This window comes from Trematomus bernacchii, unplaced genomic scaffold (genome assembly GCF_902827165.1).
Source record: "Trematomus bernacchii unplaced genomic scaffold, fTreBer1.1, whole genome shotgun sequence".
Classification (NCBI taxonomy): domain Eukaryota; kingdom Metazoa; phylum Chordata; class Actinopteri; order Perciformes; family Nototheniidae; genus Trematomus; species Trematomus bernacchii.
The window spans coordinates 321,236-341,607 of NW_022987592.1; the positions used below are offsets into that span (position 1 = coordinate 321,236).

Below are 20,372 nucleotides of genomic sequence, written 5' to 3' on the forward strand. Positions count from 1 at the left end.
GCAGCTACGATGAGTAATAAGGGTATTTTTATCTTGAATTGTGTGCCGCAGTGCGTTAGAATTTTTTCGCTCAGGGGTCATTTAGACGCTTCTTATGAGACTTGTGTTTTGTTTTGGTAAAAATGGTTCATATCTTCAGTTAGCTGAGATTCTTCCCGTTAATCTGGTGCCAGACATTAATAGTTTCATAAATGTTAAGAAGCCCTGAGACATTATCTCGAAAAAAAATGGGGGGACCGCCATGCTTAAGAGGTTAAGGAAGGCCAGAGCTTCAGCTGTGTCAAATAGATTGTTCCCTTTAGTTAACGTTATTTAAAAGATAATTATATTCCTATTTGATCAAGTCCCCTTTATTGTATTACGGACCCAAAGAGCAATGTGAGCGTCCATTCCCATTGGATAACGGAGGATTTTACACCCGGAAGTAAGTATTCTCCTTACTGTCGATTGATTTTATTTACAGTGATATCTGCATTACTCATCAACTTGTTCAACAGATTATCCTTGTTAATTACACAACATTGATTGGTTTAAATTGTGTACAATGCTTTTGTATTTTCCCCTTTCGATTCGGAGAAACAAATATTTTTTCGGAGTGTCTGGATGGCAGAAGACACTACACTACCCAGAATCCTCAGCTATGGGACTACACCATGTGCTTAGAACGTGTCCTAAGTTCAGGTGTTTAATAGTCTTCTGGCCTGTGGGATGAAACTGTCCCTGAGTCTGGTGGTTTTAGTCCGGATGCTGCGGTACCGCCTGCCAGACGGCAGCAGACAGAACAGTTTGTGGCTGGGGTGATGGGGGTCTTTTATAATCCTGAGGGCTTTCTTTAAGGTTAACCTGGTATTTTTACTCCACTACATTTATTTTAGTTACTTTACAGATTTGGATTAATTATGTGAAATATAAACAACCCTTAAATCAGACTTTAGTTACACCTGAGTAAAATTCAGTGAATTCAGCCAACAATCAGGCGAGATATTTGGTAGTGGGTGCCTGAGAAGACTAAATATTTATCTGCAGATCCCTATAAAGCATATTCATTACTCGTTATTCTCTACTAATATTTAATTAAAAACTGTATATAATGCTATTTTGCACATCCCATTCAAGATTTCAAGATTTTCTAAGGTTTATTGACATATCATATACACAACTACGGTGTAGTTATGCAATGAATGAAAAACTTGGGTCACAGGTTCCTCAACAGTGCATTACAAGACATCTATCGATATCTGTGTACCTCCACCATTAAACATATTCTGCACATTTCTTATACTATCTACATACATCTTATAAGAGTATAATTAATATGTATAATATCAGTTAAAATAAGTGCTTCAACATAGTTAACATTGCAGGAAAGTTGATTGTCAAGTTCCAAAACAAACCATGCAATATATTAGACGTTAAGTACTTTGTCAGCTTTTTTCTTATTTAAAAGAAGACCTTAATCTAAAGTATTCTTTAATGTTTAAATAAAGCCTTATTAGTTTGTCTGTTTTGCACATCCTCCTATCAGGCACTAAACTGTTTTATTGTAGAGATCACTTACAGTATCTTCTTGATATTTTCTATTCTATATTATTTATATCATTGACCTTCCACTTTCCCACTATATTAAGAATATGTACTCTTAATATTTAAATGTTTTCATCAAATATAACACATTCAAAAGTGCTTTACAAAAATGAAAGACATTAAGAAAAAGGCATTTTAAAACAGTCATTAAAAAGCAACACAATCTACCTGCATTGCAATTACTCTAAACGTGTAATAACGTGCTTTAACCAGTAGGAGGTGCGGGTTAAAAAGCTGTCAAGTTTACAGTGTTAACAAAATAAAATATACTGCTGTTTCTGGTTTAGTTTACGACGGATATATTCTGTTATTGTTTTGATATTTGTAACACAAAAGCGATGTAAAAAACCCACAGCAACACAGAAAAGATGGTCTTAACATGACCCAGCGGTCTAGTAGTTAATAAAAAACAATAATATCAAAACAAATTATTACTACTAACTTTATTGTGAAATTAAAACAGAACGGTAAAAGAATAGTTTCCGGTCTATTCTGAGGCCCGATCTCTGTAGATAAATAAAGAACTGCGACAGATGTGTAATGTTTAATGCAGCCAAACCATTCATTACAATGCATTCATGTGATGACTTTCAAAGAGTAAAGCAAGCACTGCTGAATAAAGTATGATTTTATCTTTTACGAAACGTTTTTTTTCATATGGAGGTCAACCAATCACAGAGCTTGAGGCAAAGCGGAACAATAGCTGAGGATTCTGGGTAGTGTAGTGTCTTCGGCCATCCTAAACTCTGAACAAATATTTGTTTCTCCGAATCGAAGGGGAAAATTACAAAAGCATTGTACACAATTTAAACCAATCAATGTTGTGTAATTAACAAGGATAATCTGGTGTTTTTGAGTTGATGAGTAGTGCAGATATCACTGTAAAATCAATCGACAGTAAGGAGAATACTTACTTCCGGGTGTAAAATCCTCCGTTATCCAATGGGAATGGACGCTCACATTGCTCTCTGCGTCCGTAATACAATAAAGGGGACTTGATCAAATAGGAATATAATTATCTTTTAAATAACGTTAACTAAAGGGAACAATCTATTTGACACAGCTGAAGCTCTGGCCTTCCTTAAAAACTAACTAATTTAATAAAAATCACAGTTGTATTACACACAATGCACTGTTTTTTTAGAACAAAAATTCGTAACTAATGCACCATAATACATTCTGACGAAAAATAAAAATTATTATGAATACAAATAAAATAAAAAAAGCCTCCCGTGAGTTACTACAAGCTATAAAGTAGATTTTAAAAACGTTTTATAGAATAAAAGCTCACTGCTGGACGTTGTAGAAATGCGTGTGTGCACCACGACAAAGGAGCCTCATTCACTTTACATTGGGGTTGTTTGCGTGGTGCAGACACGTAAATGTAGCAAAGTTCGTGACTCCACCACGCACTGCGGTTTTAAGGAGTCGTGGTGGAGTCACGCATTCTGGTGAGACCAGGTTGTACCAAGCCTCTGAATTAGCACTAAGCGAAAGAATGCTAACGCACTTTAGCACACAACACAAGATAAAGATACCCTTATTACTTATCGTAGCTGCACATACAATATATCCGATTAAAGCTGAGACTCCACAGATTATTTAGTTATAGTATCATCACTGAGCGATCCGAACTTGCGACAGGGGAAGCAAACACAGACATCACAACACGTACCTTTACTGAGCTTTTACGGGAGATCGTCTCACCGTAGCTGTCAATCTGATCAAAAGACGTGTTCAATGGCATTAAAACGAAAGAAAAAAAAGGCTACAACTGTTGATCCATAGGTTAATAATGTATCTGTGCCTTTGAAAAAATTATTTATAATCCATAATTCCATTTTTATGTAAAAATCGGAGCGAAAAAGTTAGCTGCTAATGGTAGCCAGTGTATGCAGCTTCTGGTTTTGGTCACGCGTCACTCTCACTCCTTATTTGTTAACGTGTTGGTGTGTATAGAACTTTCCCTCGATTCCATTGGCTCAAATCCACCCAAATGACCCCAGAAGTGTTTTTTTAATTTGTTTTGCATCAATCTTGATACAGGGTACTTATTATATGTTGTACTTTGGATTCATAAAGCTTTTAGTCTACTAACCCATCATCCAAGGGTAGTTTTTACTATAACGGGCCGTCTCCACGGCAGCGTTAAAAAAATCTTGGAGGTGGGCTTATCTGAAGCTTGGGGATTTTTTTGCGATCAACCAATCACATGAATCTCCCGCCCGCGACATACGAAGCCAAAAAGCCCGAAGTAAACTGGATATAAACTCCCCAAAACAGGCGAAAACATACCACTGTCTCTGCCACCTCCCTCCATGCCTGGCTCCTCCGGTTTATATCCCGGTAGGTCTGGTCATAAAGCACCGGGTGATTGATTCGCTACCGCTAATTTCTCCTCCATTTTTTGGAATATGAGGAAATGATCTGCGGTATGTCTCTCCCAGCATACACGCCGTTTGATTGGCTAGAGCTTGAACTGTCATATTTGCGTACACGGGATTTGATTGGCTGACGCTTCCTCCTCAGCTTCAAAAGTTGAACATTGTTCAACTTTGGATCTTGAAAATCCTGAGAATCTCCGCTCGCCTGCCCACAATGCATTTCGGCGAAAGCGAAAAAAAGTGACGTCACCCCATTCAAAGTGAATGGGCAGAAGCGTTTCAAGATTTTTTAACGCTGCCGTGGAGACGGCCCGTAAGTAAAAAAGAATCTTTGGACGGACACTATAATTTACAGTTTTTTACTATGTAAAATCTGAATTTTCTTTAAAATAAAAAACATCTATATTGATTCTGACTTTTCTACATCCAACTCACAGGTTTATCATTACTTTGAGAATAAAGATTATTAATGTAACCCTTTTAGAAGGGAAGATATGGTCATTTGTTCTGGGAATGTCATTTTCGAGCCTGAGACCTGAAAAACAGGCTCAGTGCAGGTTAACCACTAGGCGGTGCGGGTTAAAAAACTGTCAAGTTTACAGTGTTAACACAATAAATTATACTTTCCAGTATAAGTTTCCAGCTTAGTTCATGACGGATGTATTTTGTTATCATTGGCTGAGATAAGTCTGGCCGTGTGTCACGACTCTTTTAAACATCACTGTTTCCGGAAATACATCCGCGGATGATCTGCGGAGGACCCATCAGTGTATCCTCGATTATAGCTCCTCCAGAGAGCCTCCTCGATCCTCGGTCCTCGAAGTGCATTTAGAGAAATTAGATGTCCTTCAACATGGCGCGCTGAAATCCATTTCCGGGTCATTACCAAAGGACCGAGGAGTCGAGGAGGGGAAATTTGTGAAATGAGAAAGGGCCATGGTCTGCGGCGGCGACTTTGCAAATGGTATAACTTCTGAAATACACATAAAAAAGCATACATATTTTAATACGTAAAAGTGGTAATGATCCGGATGAATCAGGACTCACCCATCTCTAGACCGTACTAAGTCCTGCCATGGAAAAGCGCCATTAGAGTAAACTTTCCCGGGAAGGCTGAGTAGTGTAATGCTTCTATAATTGGCACACACCCTCTGATCCCCCTTTTTGAAAAGGGGAACCACCACCCCGGTCTGCCACTCCTTCGGTACTGTTTCCGACTTCCACGCAACGTTGATGAGACCATGACAGTCCCTCAACACCCAGAGCCTTCAGCATTTCTGGGCGGATCTCATCGACCCCCGGGGCTTTGCCAGTGTGGAGTTGTTTGACTACCTCAGTGACCTCCCCCCGGGAGATTGGTGTTGATCCCCCGTCATACTCCAGCTCTGCCTCTACCATAGAGGTCGGAGTTGTCGGGTTCAGGAGTTCCTCAAAGTCTTCCTTCCAACGCCCTAACACCATATCAGTTGAGGTCAACAGCGTCCCATCCTTACTGTACACAGCTTGGATGGTTCCCTGCTTCCCGCTCCTGAGGTGTCGGACAGTTTTCCAGAACAACTTTGTTTGCCCAAGGGAGGCGACCCTCTCGTCCACTGGGGTAAACTCCAACAAAGAGGCACCTGCCCGGAGGCTTGTGAGTATCACCTTGGGCAACTCCGGAGAAGAATAGAGTCCAACCCCTATCCAGAAGTAAGGTTCCAGAGCCGACGCTGTGCGTAGAGGTGAGCCCAACCAGATCCAACTGGTAACGCTCCACCTCCCGCACAAGCTCCTTCCCCCCCAGAGAGGTGACGTTCCACGTCCCCAAAGCCAGCTTCTGTCGCCCGGGTCTGGTCCGTCGAGACCCTCTGCTTTCACTGCCACCCTTCTGGCAGCGCACCCGACCCCATCGCTGTTTCCCGCAGGTGGTGGGCCCCGGGATGGAGAAGTGGAGGTGTTGCCCACGTTGCCTTTTCGGGCTGTGCCCGGCCGGGCTCCGTGGCAAGCCCGGCCACCAGACGCTCACCGATGAGTCCTCCTTCTGGGCCTGGCTCCAGAAGGGGACCCCTGGCTTCCTCCGGGCCGGGTATCCTCACTTCTTGTGTCGTCTTTCATGAGGTCTTTGAACAAATCTTAGTCTGGCCCCTTGCCTGAGACCAATTTGCCATGGGAGACCCAACCAGGAACACAAGGTTCCAGACAACACAGCCCCCAGGTTCATCAGGGCAGACGAACCAGCACCTTACCGTGGTGGAGAGGTAAGGTGCTGGTTCTTCAGAGGTGAACTTCTGAAAAAACTACGGGTGATTGTATATATATTTTAACTGTCTTTTTTTTCCAAAAGTCGTAAATAAAGCAAGTGAAGTACATTTAATAAAGCCGTGGAGGGCGGGAGTTTATAAACCTGGTTAAAGACTAACCTCCCTTATAGTAGCCTACGCTCTAATAAGTAAAGCGAACGCGCCCGCAAGGAGAAAATACTTCACCTGGCCTCCTATTGGTTGAGGGATTTTGACAGGGTTGTTGCACAAAAAAATCCAAGAGCAGAGCAGAAATCTGAGAGCAGACATTTGACGAGCACACAGAAGCAGCCTGAGTTGCTTTTTTTTTTTTTGCTGGAGAAGGTTTTAAACTTGAAAACAGGAAATCTGTGAAAGCAGCAATATATCTGAGTGCAAGCGTACAGTTTGAGCAGAAGCAGAGCAAATCTAAGCGCAAGCAGGCGCTATTTGAGTGCGAGGACAGGGTTTGAGGGAAAGAAATACAAAATATGAACGTGAAATCAATCAATTATGCTCTCAAATTGAAAGAACACGCTCTTGAATAAAGGTAGGGAATAACCTCCATACACAAGTAGACCGGGTATGCAGGGCCGAGCGGCCTACGAAATGAGACGGTCTAGCCTACGGAACACTTCGTCTTTACGTCACGTGATACACGCTGTTCTGTTGTGCTGCTCCATTAGCCTGCTAGCAAATTAGCTTACAAGCTAACTCAGCTGAAAAGGATCCAGAAACGTTACTTTTACTTTTACCATTTTTTGGAGATCACCGACGGCGATGAAATAAAGAGAACCATGGCCAGGTAAATAAGATTAAGCTGTTCCTTTAGCCCCCAGTAATGTTATACATTAGTAAGTTAACAAGTGAATTATGTATAGCTGATGTAATTTAATCATATTATTTCATATTTAAAATAAGTCTTAATTTTTCTGTACTAATACAACTATATGTTTTTTTAAATGAACAAAAGCATGTTGTATAGATTGATTCTTAACAATATTAGTTTTCTAATCTTAATATATAGCTGTGGTTTATAACATTTTATATTCTCCTTCTTCCCCTAAACCAGCCCAGATGATGTCCTACCTACACCAGGTCAGCACTTCCAGGTCCAGCACCACCGTGACCCCCTGCTCTGCTGAAATACACAATTAAAAGCAACGTAATAAGTATATACAGTATATGCAAAATGACAAGTACTATAAGGCACACAGATGTAATTTGTTAATTTGAAGTAAAATTATGTAAGGCTAAAGTGACAGCAGTGATGATGTCTACAGTTCTACACTCATACCCGACCAGACCTAAATATGGAGTGTGGACTTCTACTTGGAGAGGTCCCAGTTCACCTCCTGCCCTGCCGTGGTGCCCTTGAGCAAGGCACCGGACACCCCCCTTCCCCCCCCACTCCCATTGCTCCCCGGGCGCTGTACAATAGCTGCCCACTGCTCCTAGTACTAGACTCCTTGTACTAGGATGGGTTAAAAGCAGAGGCCAAATTTCACTGTGTGTGCTGTGTGCTCTGCATGTGTGACCATTAAAGAGGGTTTCATCCCTCCCTATTCAAAAATACGTCTGTAGGACGGCAGTAAGCAGAGGTTTGGGTGGATGATGTCCCTGGTCGCCGTTTTGCTTTCTCCAGCACCTTGGGGTTTCCAGGTCGATGGAAGCTCTGTCCTGCTGATTTGCCGTGCACTTTTCAGATTAGGGGTCCTTCCCCAGCAGATCCATTTCTCTAGAATTGTCCTAATCACAGAGAAAAACAAGAGAAAAATAAAAAAGTTAATTAATCATATTAAACACAGGGTTGCAAAAGTATTATTGCAACATTTAAAGGTGGGGTAGGTAATTTTGGAGAAACCAGTTCGAGTGCGCTAGAATTTGAAAATACACAGCCGGAACAAATCTGCCACTTCCTTACAGAGCCCCTCCTCCAACACACACGAACGCGCACATGACCAATGAGGGCACGAGATAAGTTTGTGCACAGATGGAAGGCTGACAGGCAGGTAGGCAGCCGGGCCGGCTAAAATGATTGGTCGTGCTTTTTACAGTACCACGGCTTCCACAGATGACATTTTTTTATGGATTTTTTGTCAAAGCACTTAACCTGTTAAGCACTGAGCCTGTTTTTTAGGTCTCAGGCTCGAAAATGACATTCCCAGAACAAATGACCATATCTTCACTTCTAAAAGGGTTAAATTAATAATCTTTATTCTCAAAGTAATGATAAACCAGTGAGTTGGATGTAGAAAAGTCAGAATCAATATAGATGTTTTTTATTTTAAAGAAAATTCAGACTTTACATAGTAAAAAACTGTAAATTATAGTGTCCGTCCAAAAAATTAGTTAGCTGAAATTCTTCCCGTTAATCTGGTGCTACACATTAATAGTTTCATAAATGTTAAGAAGCCCTGAGACATTGTCTCGAAAAAAAAACGATGGGAGGGGTCCAATGGGGGGACCGTCGTCCTTAAGAGGTTAAGATATTCATTGCTATCGGGATGTTAAGAGCATTCCATGGAATATAACAAAAAGTGTATCTCGAGCCGGTTTCTCAAATTTACCTACCCCACCTTTAACTCAAAGCATTTCAGAAAAACAATCCCTAAAGGATTATTTAAAATGATGTACTGTTTTGTTTTGTTTTTAAATAAAGAGAAGAAATTACAGTCACACTTGCATCCCTTTGACAGCACTGCAAATACAAGAATCCAGCAAAAGGCTGCTGTCCATTTTTTATTGTTTTATTGTTATGGGATTAGGATGAATTAAAGGGGACCTATCATGCAAAATGCACTCTTGTACGTCTTTTATACATGAATATGTGTCCCCGGTGTGTCAGGGAACTCACCAAGTGTCAGAAAATACAACCCTCTCTCTTTTCCTCTATACCCAAATCTCTAAAAACGGGGCTGCAACGGATCTGATACAGACTGATCCAGATTTGAATTATTTTCTACGTCACAAAAGTGGTGCTCCGCTTAGTGACAGCAGATGACAAACACCCACCTCTCCGCCTCTTCCAAGGAATGAGGGGACCGTGCGGCAGAGTTTCAGTTAGATTTTTTTTCGCCGTTAAAGTTGAAATCTTCCGGACAAAATTAGAAAAGTGCCGGTCAAAGGTCTTCTTTGTTATTTATTGAGCTTTAACCTGTTAAGCCCTGAGCCTGTTTTTCAGGTCTCAGGATCGAAAATGACATTCCCAGAACAAATGACCATATCTTCCCTTCTAAAAGGGTTAAATTAATAATCTTTATTCTCAAAGTAATGATAAACCTGTGAGTTGGATGTAGAAAAGTCAGAATCAATATAGATGTTTTTTATTTTAAAGAAAATTCAGATTTTACATAGTAAAAAACTGTAAATTATAGTGTCCGTCCAAAAAATATGTTTTACTTATAGTGAAAACCACCCTTGGATGATAGGTTAGTAGACTAAAAGCTTTAGGAATCCAAAGTACAACATATAATAAGTACCCTGTATCAAGATTGATGCAAAAGAAGTGACATTTTACCTTTTTAGAGAGATTTAGCAAAAAGAAACCACTTCTGGGGTCATTTGGGTGGATTTTCCATATCTCTGGCCCCCCTTGCTCGATTTTGATGGTTGACACCTCTTTCTGACCATTAGAGCCAATAGAATTGAAGGGGGAGTCCCCCACACACACACGTTGTGAAGAGAAAAGGTGGGGGCTTCGCGCATGTAATTTAGCATCAGAGTGAACCTATCTCTAGCTTTGACATCTGGAAACGGAAAAGCAGTTTTATTTCTTATGGATTATCAGAAATCATTTCAAAGGGACACAGACACATTAGATTAACCTATGGATTAACTTCAGCAGCGTTTTTATCGTTTTAATGCCATTGAAGACTACTTTGCAGAGACTACAGAGCCAAGGTAAAAATGTTAGCATTTTTAGCTACCTACAGATGGAGCCTCTTATTTTGGACCCCAGCATACAGCTTCCTGCCGACTGCCAGCCAGTTGCCTGCCAAAGACCAGTATTCAGGAATGTTAGGCCCTCCCACTATTCTCCAATTTCAGGGTTTAACCAGGAGATGGCGCTATATATTAAATAACTAAGACTTAGTTTTTCACAATAGAAAATGCAGATATTATATAAAAAACTAAAGTTAAAATCTTGTTTTTAATGCCCCAAGAGCAATAACATCTTGTCACAAGCTTTTTGGAAGAAAAAGACTGACTCAAGAGACCTGTAGTTGACTAATTACAGGCCTCAATAAAGTTCTGCCATTGGTTGTGAAAAACAACGGTGGACATAGTGGAAAGTGAAATTGAGTGAGTGATATCTCTTTGTATCACTCCATAAATCAGAAAATACTGTCAACAGCCCTAAAATATCAATTTTCACCATGTTTTTAGGTATAAAATGTTATATAATTCAGGCTATGAATTATATATGACCAAACCCTTCTGTAAAAGCCTTCATAATATTGATAGGAATATAACTGGAAGGTTTGGTGTATGTAACTGCTGAGTGATTCTACAATTTAGGGTACATTCCATGTCCATTGATGTCCATTGATGATAATTATAATTATTCTAACTATTTTCTTCAAAAATATCATATTTTGCCTATTATTGGAAAGCATGTTATAATATCACACAAACATTATGTGCATCCTATGCTTTATTTAGCTTGAAATGTGTCATGATGTTCTTAAATTGTCAGTTTTTGCTATGTCCGTTTTTCAGTTGAGGGTGTCTTGGATTCAAAATAATGAATAAAAACCATTAAAGTCAATTTAAAAAATGATTCATTTATTTCAAAAGTCTAAATACTAAAGAATAATAACATATTTTTAATTGATTTCCCCCTTTAAATAATTTAAATATCTTAATATATGAATGTCCGCAAAAGTTCTGTCAACTATGTTACTAACAGAACTTCCCCCTTTAACTCAAAAATTGTTTGTCCCAATACCATGTCACCAGCATCACATGATGCCATGTTCCTCTTTGGCAGACATTTTGAACACACTGTGGTGATTGTCCTCTACATTTTTACAATATTTTATGTATAATAGCACATGGTCAATTAATATACTCATTGACAATCAACAATGTTACGTACATTGTTATGGTTTACAATTGTTTAATGATTTTAATTCAATTATATGTGCAAATGTGATGTTAACCTGTTCAAGAAAATGACATGTGGTCATCCAGGCAAGGCCTACCATTGAAATGATGGGTCAAAATAGGGAAATTGTCAACTAGGTTACCTGTCAACTGAGTTACCCAGTACTGTAATAACTGTAGTAACTTAGTTGACAGGTAACCTAGTTGACAATTTGTACGACATGTAGACGTCATTACACATCATTATCAATGGAATTTTGCACTTCTGCCTTGAAATTAACATAGTGCTGATGGTTAATAATGTGTCCAGTCAACTATGTTATTTGCGTCAAATGTTTGACTTTCATTGTCAACTATGTTGCACCTCATTTTTTCAAATTTAAAATATCTAAAATAGTGCTTCTGATATCCTTTATAGTATAATGTATATCTACACAGGTTGGAGTTTTACATGACATCTCTTAAAACTATCAAAATGACCTGTATGGTAGTTTTATAATACAAAATATCCCTAAACTTAATGACAGTGCTGAACATATCACATGAAAAAACAAAACTTTAATACAATTATTTTTTAAACTTTAAAAAATCTTTGGATATATGGTAGAATAGACTCAAGAGCCTTTCAAATTTGATTTTACTTGAAGTGCAGGACTTAATCAAATGATTGTAATGACATCAAGTTTGTCCGTAACATAGTTGACAAACTGAGTAGTGAAAACATCCTTTCCCTTAAAATAAAAAAATATATAAAAATGTTTAAGCTTTGCAACTAGTGGATATGTTACACTGAGGAATATACTAACTTGAACCACTGATTGTTCTATCTATACATTTTATTTGGCATTAGTAAATAATTATGCACATTTACAGATATTTTACATGATATGAGTGATAACACGTGTTATAAGGGCTATTTCGCACAATAGGTGTGCCTTGAGATTTTTACTTGTCCTTTGGTGTGCCTTGGGCACAAAAAGTTTGGGAACCACTGCTGTAGAGAAATGTAAACGTTCACCATCCCCCACCCGCCTACTGGATGTTGCTTTTTGACATGTAAATGGGTAACTACCCCCCTCTGAGTGAATACCTGTTGTACCTGTCCGGGGCTAAGCCCATAGGACGATGCTCTGATGTCATCACCCTCGCACATTGGTCATATGTTTACAAAAAACGATGTTAACACTTTCTCGTTCTTAATATATGCTATATTTAGGGTCGATATGTGTTGAATTTACTTTAAAATAGCAGATCACTGTGATTCACTTCTCCGCGGCTCCTCCGTGCAGAGAGGCCCCCCCCCCGTTGACAATTCACGAGCGTCTAACTCTCTCCCCCCTGTGAAGAGATATCACAGGGGGGGGTTGGGACACACACATTCCGATGGCCAATTCGTTTTAAACAAAGAGTGGGGTGGGGGCTGGTGAACGGTATGGTCAATGTTTGTAAACACTGTGACATTTTGACTTTATTTGATCATTTCAGTTAAAAACTAACGTTCATATTTCATATTACTGTTTTGCCTGGCTGGACCTGTAATTTACAGGAAAGGAGTGCACGCTACTAAAGAGACACGCTACCATGGAAACCAAACAATGGTGTTGCTGTATTGAAGTCCGAGTGGAAACAGTCATATTTGGAGCGTTATGTTAGAATGAAACAGCGAGGTCGTGACTCACAAAAAAAAAGTGTTACTTCACTAACTGTAAGCTTGTCACTCAGAGTAACCTACAGTTAACTTAACTGTTGGAAAAGAAAGATCAGAGTTAGGAGTGTGAACACACAGCTGAGAGCTGCCGTTTCATTCTGACTGTTTAAAAAACGGTAACAACGGACTATTTTTCTTAGCGGATGCATGTAAATTTAAATCAATACATAGAACTATGTTTTAAATCAATAAAAATATTTTCTAAATCCATAAAAGCATTTTAATTAATATTGGGAGTCATGTCGTTACTTTGTTGAGAATGTGGCCATGTAATAAGCGGGATAATTTGCAGCGACTTGGTCATTATGGGGAAAAATAACACCCAGGGATCAAGATCCCTCCGCGACGCGGAGGGATCAGTAATTTTTAGTGAATTACTGAGTTTAGGCACGTTAATAACATTTTAATGAAGTTGAATACAGTATATTCATATTTGTCAGTGATTTCATGTCAATTCGGCGAACATAAACGATTAAATTAGGATTAAAAATCGAGAGCCGGCTGCTGTTCGTTACGGTAACCCAACTAGGACGGTAACCCAACTAGGACACTTGACACAGTGGCTTTTGGCAAAGCACACAAAGAAAACAAAAAAAACCGAGAGAGATGAGTTATTGTTATTACAACGTGACTTCACTATTATTTAACAACTATTTTTATTGGGTTCTTTTATTTGGGGTTAAGTACATTGTCAGAATAAGTGAGAAATGGATTTAACTTCTGTTAGACAGCTATCATACTGAATAAATATTTATGCAAAAATGTATGGCATTAATAATGTATATCTAATTACATTTAAAAATGTATGGCATTAATAATGTATATCTAATTACATTAACTGTGAATGTCTTTCATTTTATTTAAAATGAAATAAAATTACATAAAACATTTTCCATAAAAAAGTTGATTCAAGAACAAATCAGTACTTTTCTTACATGACTATTATTGCTAAATTTGAAAGGTCTTTACCAGCTTTGGAATTATATATATATATATATATATATATAGCACCTTCTGCCATCCCATCTCTACTGACATATGGATCTTAACAAAGATCCGCTATACATTAGTACCAGATATACTGTACACGGACATTTTAGTGAACCAGACCAGCTGTTTCCGCCGGGTCTTCGCTTCCCGGGCATCACGTTGTTTACAAGTGTGTTCAGATGCTAAATAAAAGTTTAGCTTGTACTTTTGATACCCCGCTTCTCGGCACCACAACATCCAGTTTACTGTATTTCACATGAGCGATGTCGAACATTGAAAAGTCCTTATAATATAAAATCTCTGTTATTAGATCAGTACTTTTCTTATATGACTATTATTGACTTGAACACTGAGAATGTATTTATTAACTTCAGACATTTGAAATATTTGAAATCAGATGAAAACAAACTGTAACGGAGCCTGCCGTGTTATCTATGATTACTATGCCTTACTGTACATTCATAATTTCAGCCGGAGGTAGGTGGTAGGCGTTGCGGAGGAGCAGATTGCGAGTGAGGTGCCTGTTCTAAACGAACTATTCCAGCTGTTATAAAGCATTAAATAAAAAGTAAGCAAGGAATACAGAATGTTTCGTTACGTAACTTTGTTGAGAATGTGGCCATGTACATGTACATAATACATGGGATCATTTGCAGCGACTTGGTCATTGTGGGGAAAAATAACACTCATCCTGATCGTTTCAATGAAGTTGAATACAGAATATTCATATTTGTCAGTGATTTCATGTCAATTCGGCGAACATAAACATCAATGATGATGATTAAATTAGGATTAAAAATCGGGAGAGCCGGCTCGTTCGTTTTTTCCGACTAAACAACATTATTAACAACAGAGAAGTTGATTTCACATGACTCCAGTGTGGAACCCCACTGCACCCCCTGGTGGATCAATGATCCATTGCAGCTGGCTTCACAATAATTAAATGTATTTATCATGGGGGCGGTATCAAGTCTGACTGGGGGCCGGCCGGCCATCACGGAACGTGCACGAACCGATCACGACCCTCGCATTTTAAACTGTCCAAAATAAGACGCTTCATCTGTAGCGTCACCTGTTTTGATGTCCGTTTTTGCTTATCATGTCGCAAATACGTATAATTCAGTGGTAATGTCGGTGTCAATCGATTCTGTGTCACCTCACGATGTGAAACGATGTGTTGGATGTGGTGAAAAGATAAATAATAAGGTTTTGTGAGTGATTTTCGGTGCAGTAAGGTGTTAGCATTTTTCGCTTGTTGCTAATTCAGAGGCTCAGTGTTAGCATTGTGGGTTTTCTTTTAAAAAAAAAAAAAAATGATCAGTTAGATGAGTTTCTTCCCGTTACATGGATATAAAACATTCATAGTTTTATTAAATGAACATGCCCTCAGACACTGTTTCCTGCAAGATGTTGCGGCAGTACCCCGGTACCGGGGTCTCTCGGGCTTAACAGGTTAAAACAAATGAATAATGACTCTATATAATCATATATAAGAATAAAACACGGAGGACGGAGATCTCTTTTTCTCCCCCTCTTCTGACAGCCCAGCAGCTGATCTCAAAGCACGCTCCCCTCTCCTGCAGGGGGGCGTGGTCAGCTGCAGCTCACAGAATCAGCCCCCTGCAAAAACAGGGCTGGAAAGAGCAAATAGAGCGAAATGAGGCATGGCTAAAATGCAGGATCTGTTTGGTATTTTGAAAAAAAAACTATATTTATATACTTTATATAGGTATGGCCCTACAATATATTGTTCAAATATAGCATGATATGTCCCCTTTAAATAAACTTTAACCTAAATAAAAGATGATAAAATCTGGTGGAAATATTTCAAATAGGCTTTTTTTTTTGCCCTACCTCAAAGCAGCATGAGCTAAACAAAAAGGTTGTAATGTTGTCCCAAAGTTTAATAAACAGTAAAGCATTGCAAAATGTCAGAGAAATACATAAAGCAAACGGCAGCTACACGTCAGGGTACCATTTTATAAATCGCACCATACTGTAGGCTATACAGGTCTAAATGTTTTCACTTAGGTCTATTTATAGATGTAATATAAAGTATAACTTATCTATAACAGAGCAAAGACTGTATGACTTTTCCCTGGTTACAGATTCACCATTTCCAAAAGTGGAAAAGCTGTCCCCAGCTTCCCCAGTATAAATAGTATAAAAGTGCTAATACTATTTTAAAAACAGCTAAACTATTCTAAACCCTACATAACAGACTGGTCAACAGACATGTCATCAGTTCATCGTATGATATATAGTGTGAACTAATATCTTGAATTGATGATGACATCTCTCCTTCCTCTCCTAATTTAACCTCCCTGTAACCCAGGAGCATCTGTTTTAACCTACTATGGTATTTTCAGGCTCAGGAGTGCAGACAGTGTTAAGTATTTGCATGGTGAATGCTGCATTCCCATCAATACACACCACGTCTGAGCTCAGAGCTCCATCATGGCACTTGAGGTCATGCCACTGCATGCTGGTAAGCGTGATGATAGCCAGACACACACACACACACACACACACACACACACACACACACACACACACACACACACACACACACACACACACACACACACACACACACACAGCATCACCTACCACTGAGCGACACTTAAAGGGACATCTGACCAGCTGTCTTATCATGCAGAGGTGTCAGAATGCACTTGAGGCGATATTCAAAATGATGAGCCACTGACACTGACTGTCTGGTGCATGTTGTCTGTGTGTGTGTGTGTGTGTGTGTGTGTGTGTGTGTGTGTGTGTGTGTGTGTGTGTGTGTGTGTGTGTGTGTGTGTGTGTGTGTGTGTGTGTGTGTGTGTGTTGGCATGTATATAAGGGTTGCGGTGCAGGCTGTGTCAGTAGTTGCAGCAGCAGGATATCATGAGGACGGGGGTCCTGTGGGGCCTGCTAGCCCTGCTGTGTCAGCACACACTGGTCAGCGCTCACACACTGGGGAGGTCGTCTTCCAACAGTGACCTGGTTCAGCTCAAGGTAAGAACCCTCCCCACACCCATTTACTTATCACTAAAGACTGAGTGTGTCTGTTCTGTTCGATGCAACAAATAACACTACTGCCAATGTTAACAATAAATACATTACTATAATGGGAATATTAGGAGTTTGACGACTAAAATAATCAGCAGCTGGCACTACTTCTCTAGTCTCTAAAGAATACAATCAAACAGGTGTCAGTAGTTATGACATACAAGTTAATCATCAACACATACAAAGTTTGACTAGAACCAAGAGATGATCTGTTTTAGACACTCAGCTGTGGAGCAGACTGCACTAAGGCCTGACCCCACGCTCAGTGTGCTCACTCATCACCAAGCCTGCTTTAACACTTTAAACGTTGATGCCTTAACCAACCCAAACCCATCACACCACCCAACACCACAAAGTTGTGGGTTTTCCCTGGTTACAGATTCACCGGGAGGATTTTGTTTCTTCAATCAGCATATGTTCCGCATGTGTAACTTTAACATAAAGAGACTGTACCACCCCCCAGTCTTTGCTGCAGCGCTTTGAGGAGACGCTGGCTGAAGTAGACCAGGAGGACTCTGAAGCTAACTATGAAGACACCAACCAGCAGCCTGACAACAGCCAGGCCCCCCGGGGATGGAACCTGGACCAGGAGGGGCCCCAACGACCTTTGACATCAGAGAGATCCCAAGTGCCAGCGGAGGGCCCAAGCAGGGGCCAGAGTGAGCGGAGCCGTCTGCTGGACCTGCTGATCGGCTCCAGGAAGCGGTCCTCGAGCTGCTTCGGAGCCAGGATGGATCGGATAGGAAACGCCAGCGGTCTGGGCTGCAACAACGGAAGAGGTGAGGCTGCAGTGAGGAGAGGGAATTAAACATATAGAAGATATAGTGCATTGTAGCATGGGGGGGTAACGCTTGAGCTGGTTAGGGGGTCAGAGTTTGGAAGTCAGATTTGCATATGGCAATACATTATTTACCCTAAAATAAACATGTCATGGTTGGAATATTTTTCATCAGAGATAACATTGCAACATAAATATCAGAGGTGGGAGAAGTACTCAGATCTTGTACTTGAGTAAAAGTAGAAGTACTCAGATCTTGTACTTTAGTAAAAGTAGAAGTACCAGAGTGAAAGAATACTCTGTTACAAGTAAAAGTCCTGCATTCAAAATGTTACTCAAGTAAAAGTTGAAAAGTATTAGCATTAAAATATAGTTAAAGTAGCAAAAGTAACAGTAGTCATTGTGCCGATCCATTCAGCTCCATTTCAAAATAATATATATGATATGATATGATTGATCATTAAAGTGTTCTCAAAGCTGGTAAAGGTGCAGCTAGTTTGAATGACTTTGTATACTGCAGGGTAGCTTGTGAATTTACTCCAGGTGGAACTAAAGTCTGATTTAAGAGTTTATTAAAGTTCACATCATTAATCAAAATCTGCAAAGTAATTAAAGGTATTACATAAATGTAGTGGAGTAAAAGTACACCATTTACCTCTGAATTGTAGTCGAGTAGAAAATACTAAAGTAAAGTACAAGGATCTCAAAATTGTACTTAAGTACAGTACCTGAGTAAATGTACGTAGTTACTTACCACCTCTGATAAATATTGAGTTATGCAATTTATAGAAGTCTGGTTAATGATGGGCCACAGAGGATGATTTCTGTGTTTTGTTTGTTTGACAGTTTGGTGACCCTTCCTCACCATCAGGTTCACATTTCTGATTAGCTTTAACCACGTCCTGACTCCATGTCTGAACACACTGAACAATATCCATCCGAACATCTCAGCCTGTAGCACTACACACACCAGGACTCCTGCAGCATACCAAATAATCAATTCTATAAACAAACAAGCATAAAACCTCACTAAGTTGTGTGTACTGTGCATTTTGTGGGATGTAAAAAACTCTGAACCATCTTTAAGCGTCTTAAATTAAATACATATGCATATGTGTATAATCTACACTGCTGTACAGTTATTTATAACAAATTATTTTCGTGTCATTTTCCATTCAGGCTAGTTTGACAGCCTCCTGGGACACATGTTGGATTATAGTTTGGTCTCCAGCCAAGGACATCTCCATAGAATGCATTTGTATGATTTTGCATTAGTCACAGTTCATCTTGTATGTATTTCTCTGTTTGAATGGCACAAGGGCAGCTTGTCAATATGTAACAAACTGTTTACTGTTTAGTAAATATTAGCTGCATAACATTAAGGCCCTAAAGGAAACGATTATACTACTAAAGTGCAGGTGTGTTGCTAACAGATAAATAAAATATTTTTTCATATGAAAAATGATGTTGTGTTTTCAGTCATGCAATAAAACCATAGACTGTATATATAAATGGACGTAGTGTCCGTGACGTAACTTCTGCAGAGTTGCCGAGAAGCCTAAAGTAGGCGGTGTTGGCCACTAACGTCTTGACAGTGACATCAGTCTAACTCCCGCCTGCTCCAGCCTGATCCAAATAAGGGCAAAGAGGCGGGACCTGCTGACACCGAGCTGGAAGTTCCAGACCTAGCTGAGGCTACCAAGCTAAGCTAACATGCTCAGCAGGGCTGCTCTGTGATGCTAGCCGGCTAACCTACATCTGTTGCTCCTGGTCTGCACATTTGACGTTGCTTAAGGTAAGTGAACATGAAACTATTCAGCAAAACTTTCAATAATAATCTAAGGTATTGAGTTTTTGGGATAATACTTGCATACAAATCTTAAAATGCCTTCAGGTTTCTAAAATATATATTTTGTGGTAAATTCAACAGTAGATCCAGCAAAGATTCAAATGTTTGCATGACATTAGTTATTGATTTGTTGCTGTTACTTAATTATACTTTTAATAAATTCAAGTCAAGCTTAGTTACATGTGATGGTAGCTAGTTAGTGCTCTTACCTGTGTGCTTCCTCCACAACCAGACTATTACAATTCTTAAGTACCAGTTATATCTACTTTACTTTAAACAATTAAAAAGACAAAATCAACTAAATGTATTGAAATAACAATCTTCATTTTAGGTGCCTCTTCTTCTTTTAAATTAAAATTTCAGACGTGAGATATTGAAATACAGTAATAGTATTGTTTATTTAAAAAAATAAGCCACTCCTTACAGTTAACTTCATATTTCTTATTGTCTAAAGCATTTATTACACACATTTTCCCCTCTCATATTCACAGTGTGGATCAATTGAGACAGCGTGGTGTCCAGGGAGCTGCAGTGACTTTGGGAGAAACCTCAGCGTGACAGATGTCCTGTCTGTGGGTTTGGCTGGAGAGGACTGAGGTGGAGCGGTCTTTCTCTGGGAGGAGGACCAGGCCTGATGAAGAAACCAACTAACTGC

General features: G+C 39.5%; 1 protein-coding gene across 1 annotated transcript; it reads left to right on the forward strand.

Moving 5' to 3' along the window:
• Window positions 1–16,862: 16,862 nt before the first annotated feature.
• Window positions 16,863–19,330, forward strand: nppa (natriuretic peptide A). The gene is made up of 3 exons (XM_034129163.1): window positions 16,863–17,036; window positions 17,554–17,869; window positions 19,048–19,330. The coding sequence occupies exons 1-3, from the start codon at window positions 16,926–16,928 to the stop codon at window positions 19,050–19,052; spliced, it is 432 nt and encodes a 143-aa protein (XP_033985054.1). The 5' UTR covers window positions 16,863–16,925; the 3' UTR covers window positions 19,053–19,330.
• Window positions 19,331–20,372: the final 1,042 nt, after the last annotated feature.

Bases quoted from the DNA above. Each gene is read 5' to 3' on its own strand.
- nppa (XM_034129163.1), top strand. From the start codon at position 16,926: ATGAGGACGGGGGTCCTGTGGGGCCTGCTAGCCCTGCTGTGTCAGCAC. The intron at 17,037-17,553 runs GTAAGAACCCTC...ACCACCCCCCAG, and splicing joins GTGACCTGGTTCAGCTCAAG to TCTTTGCTGCAGCGCTTTGA.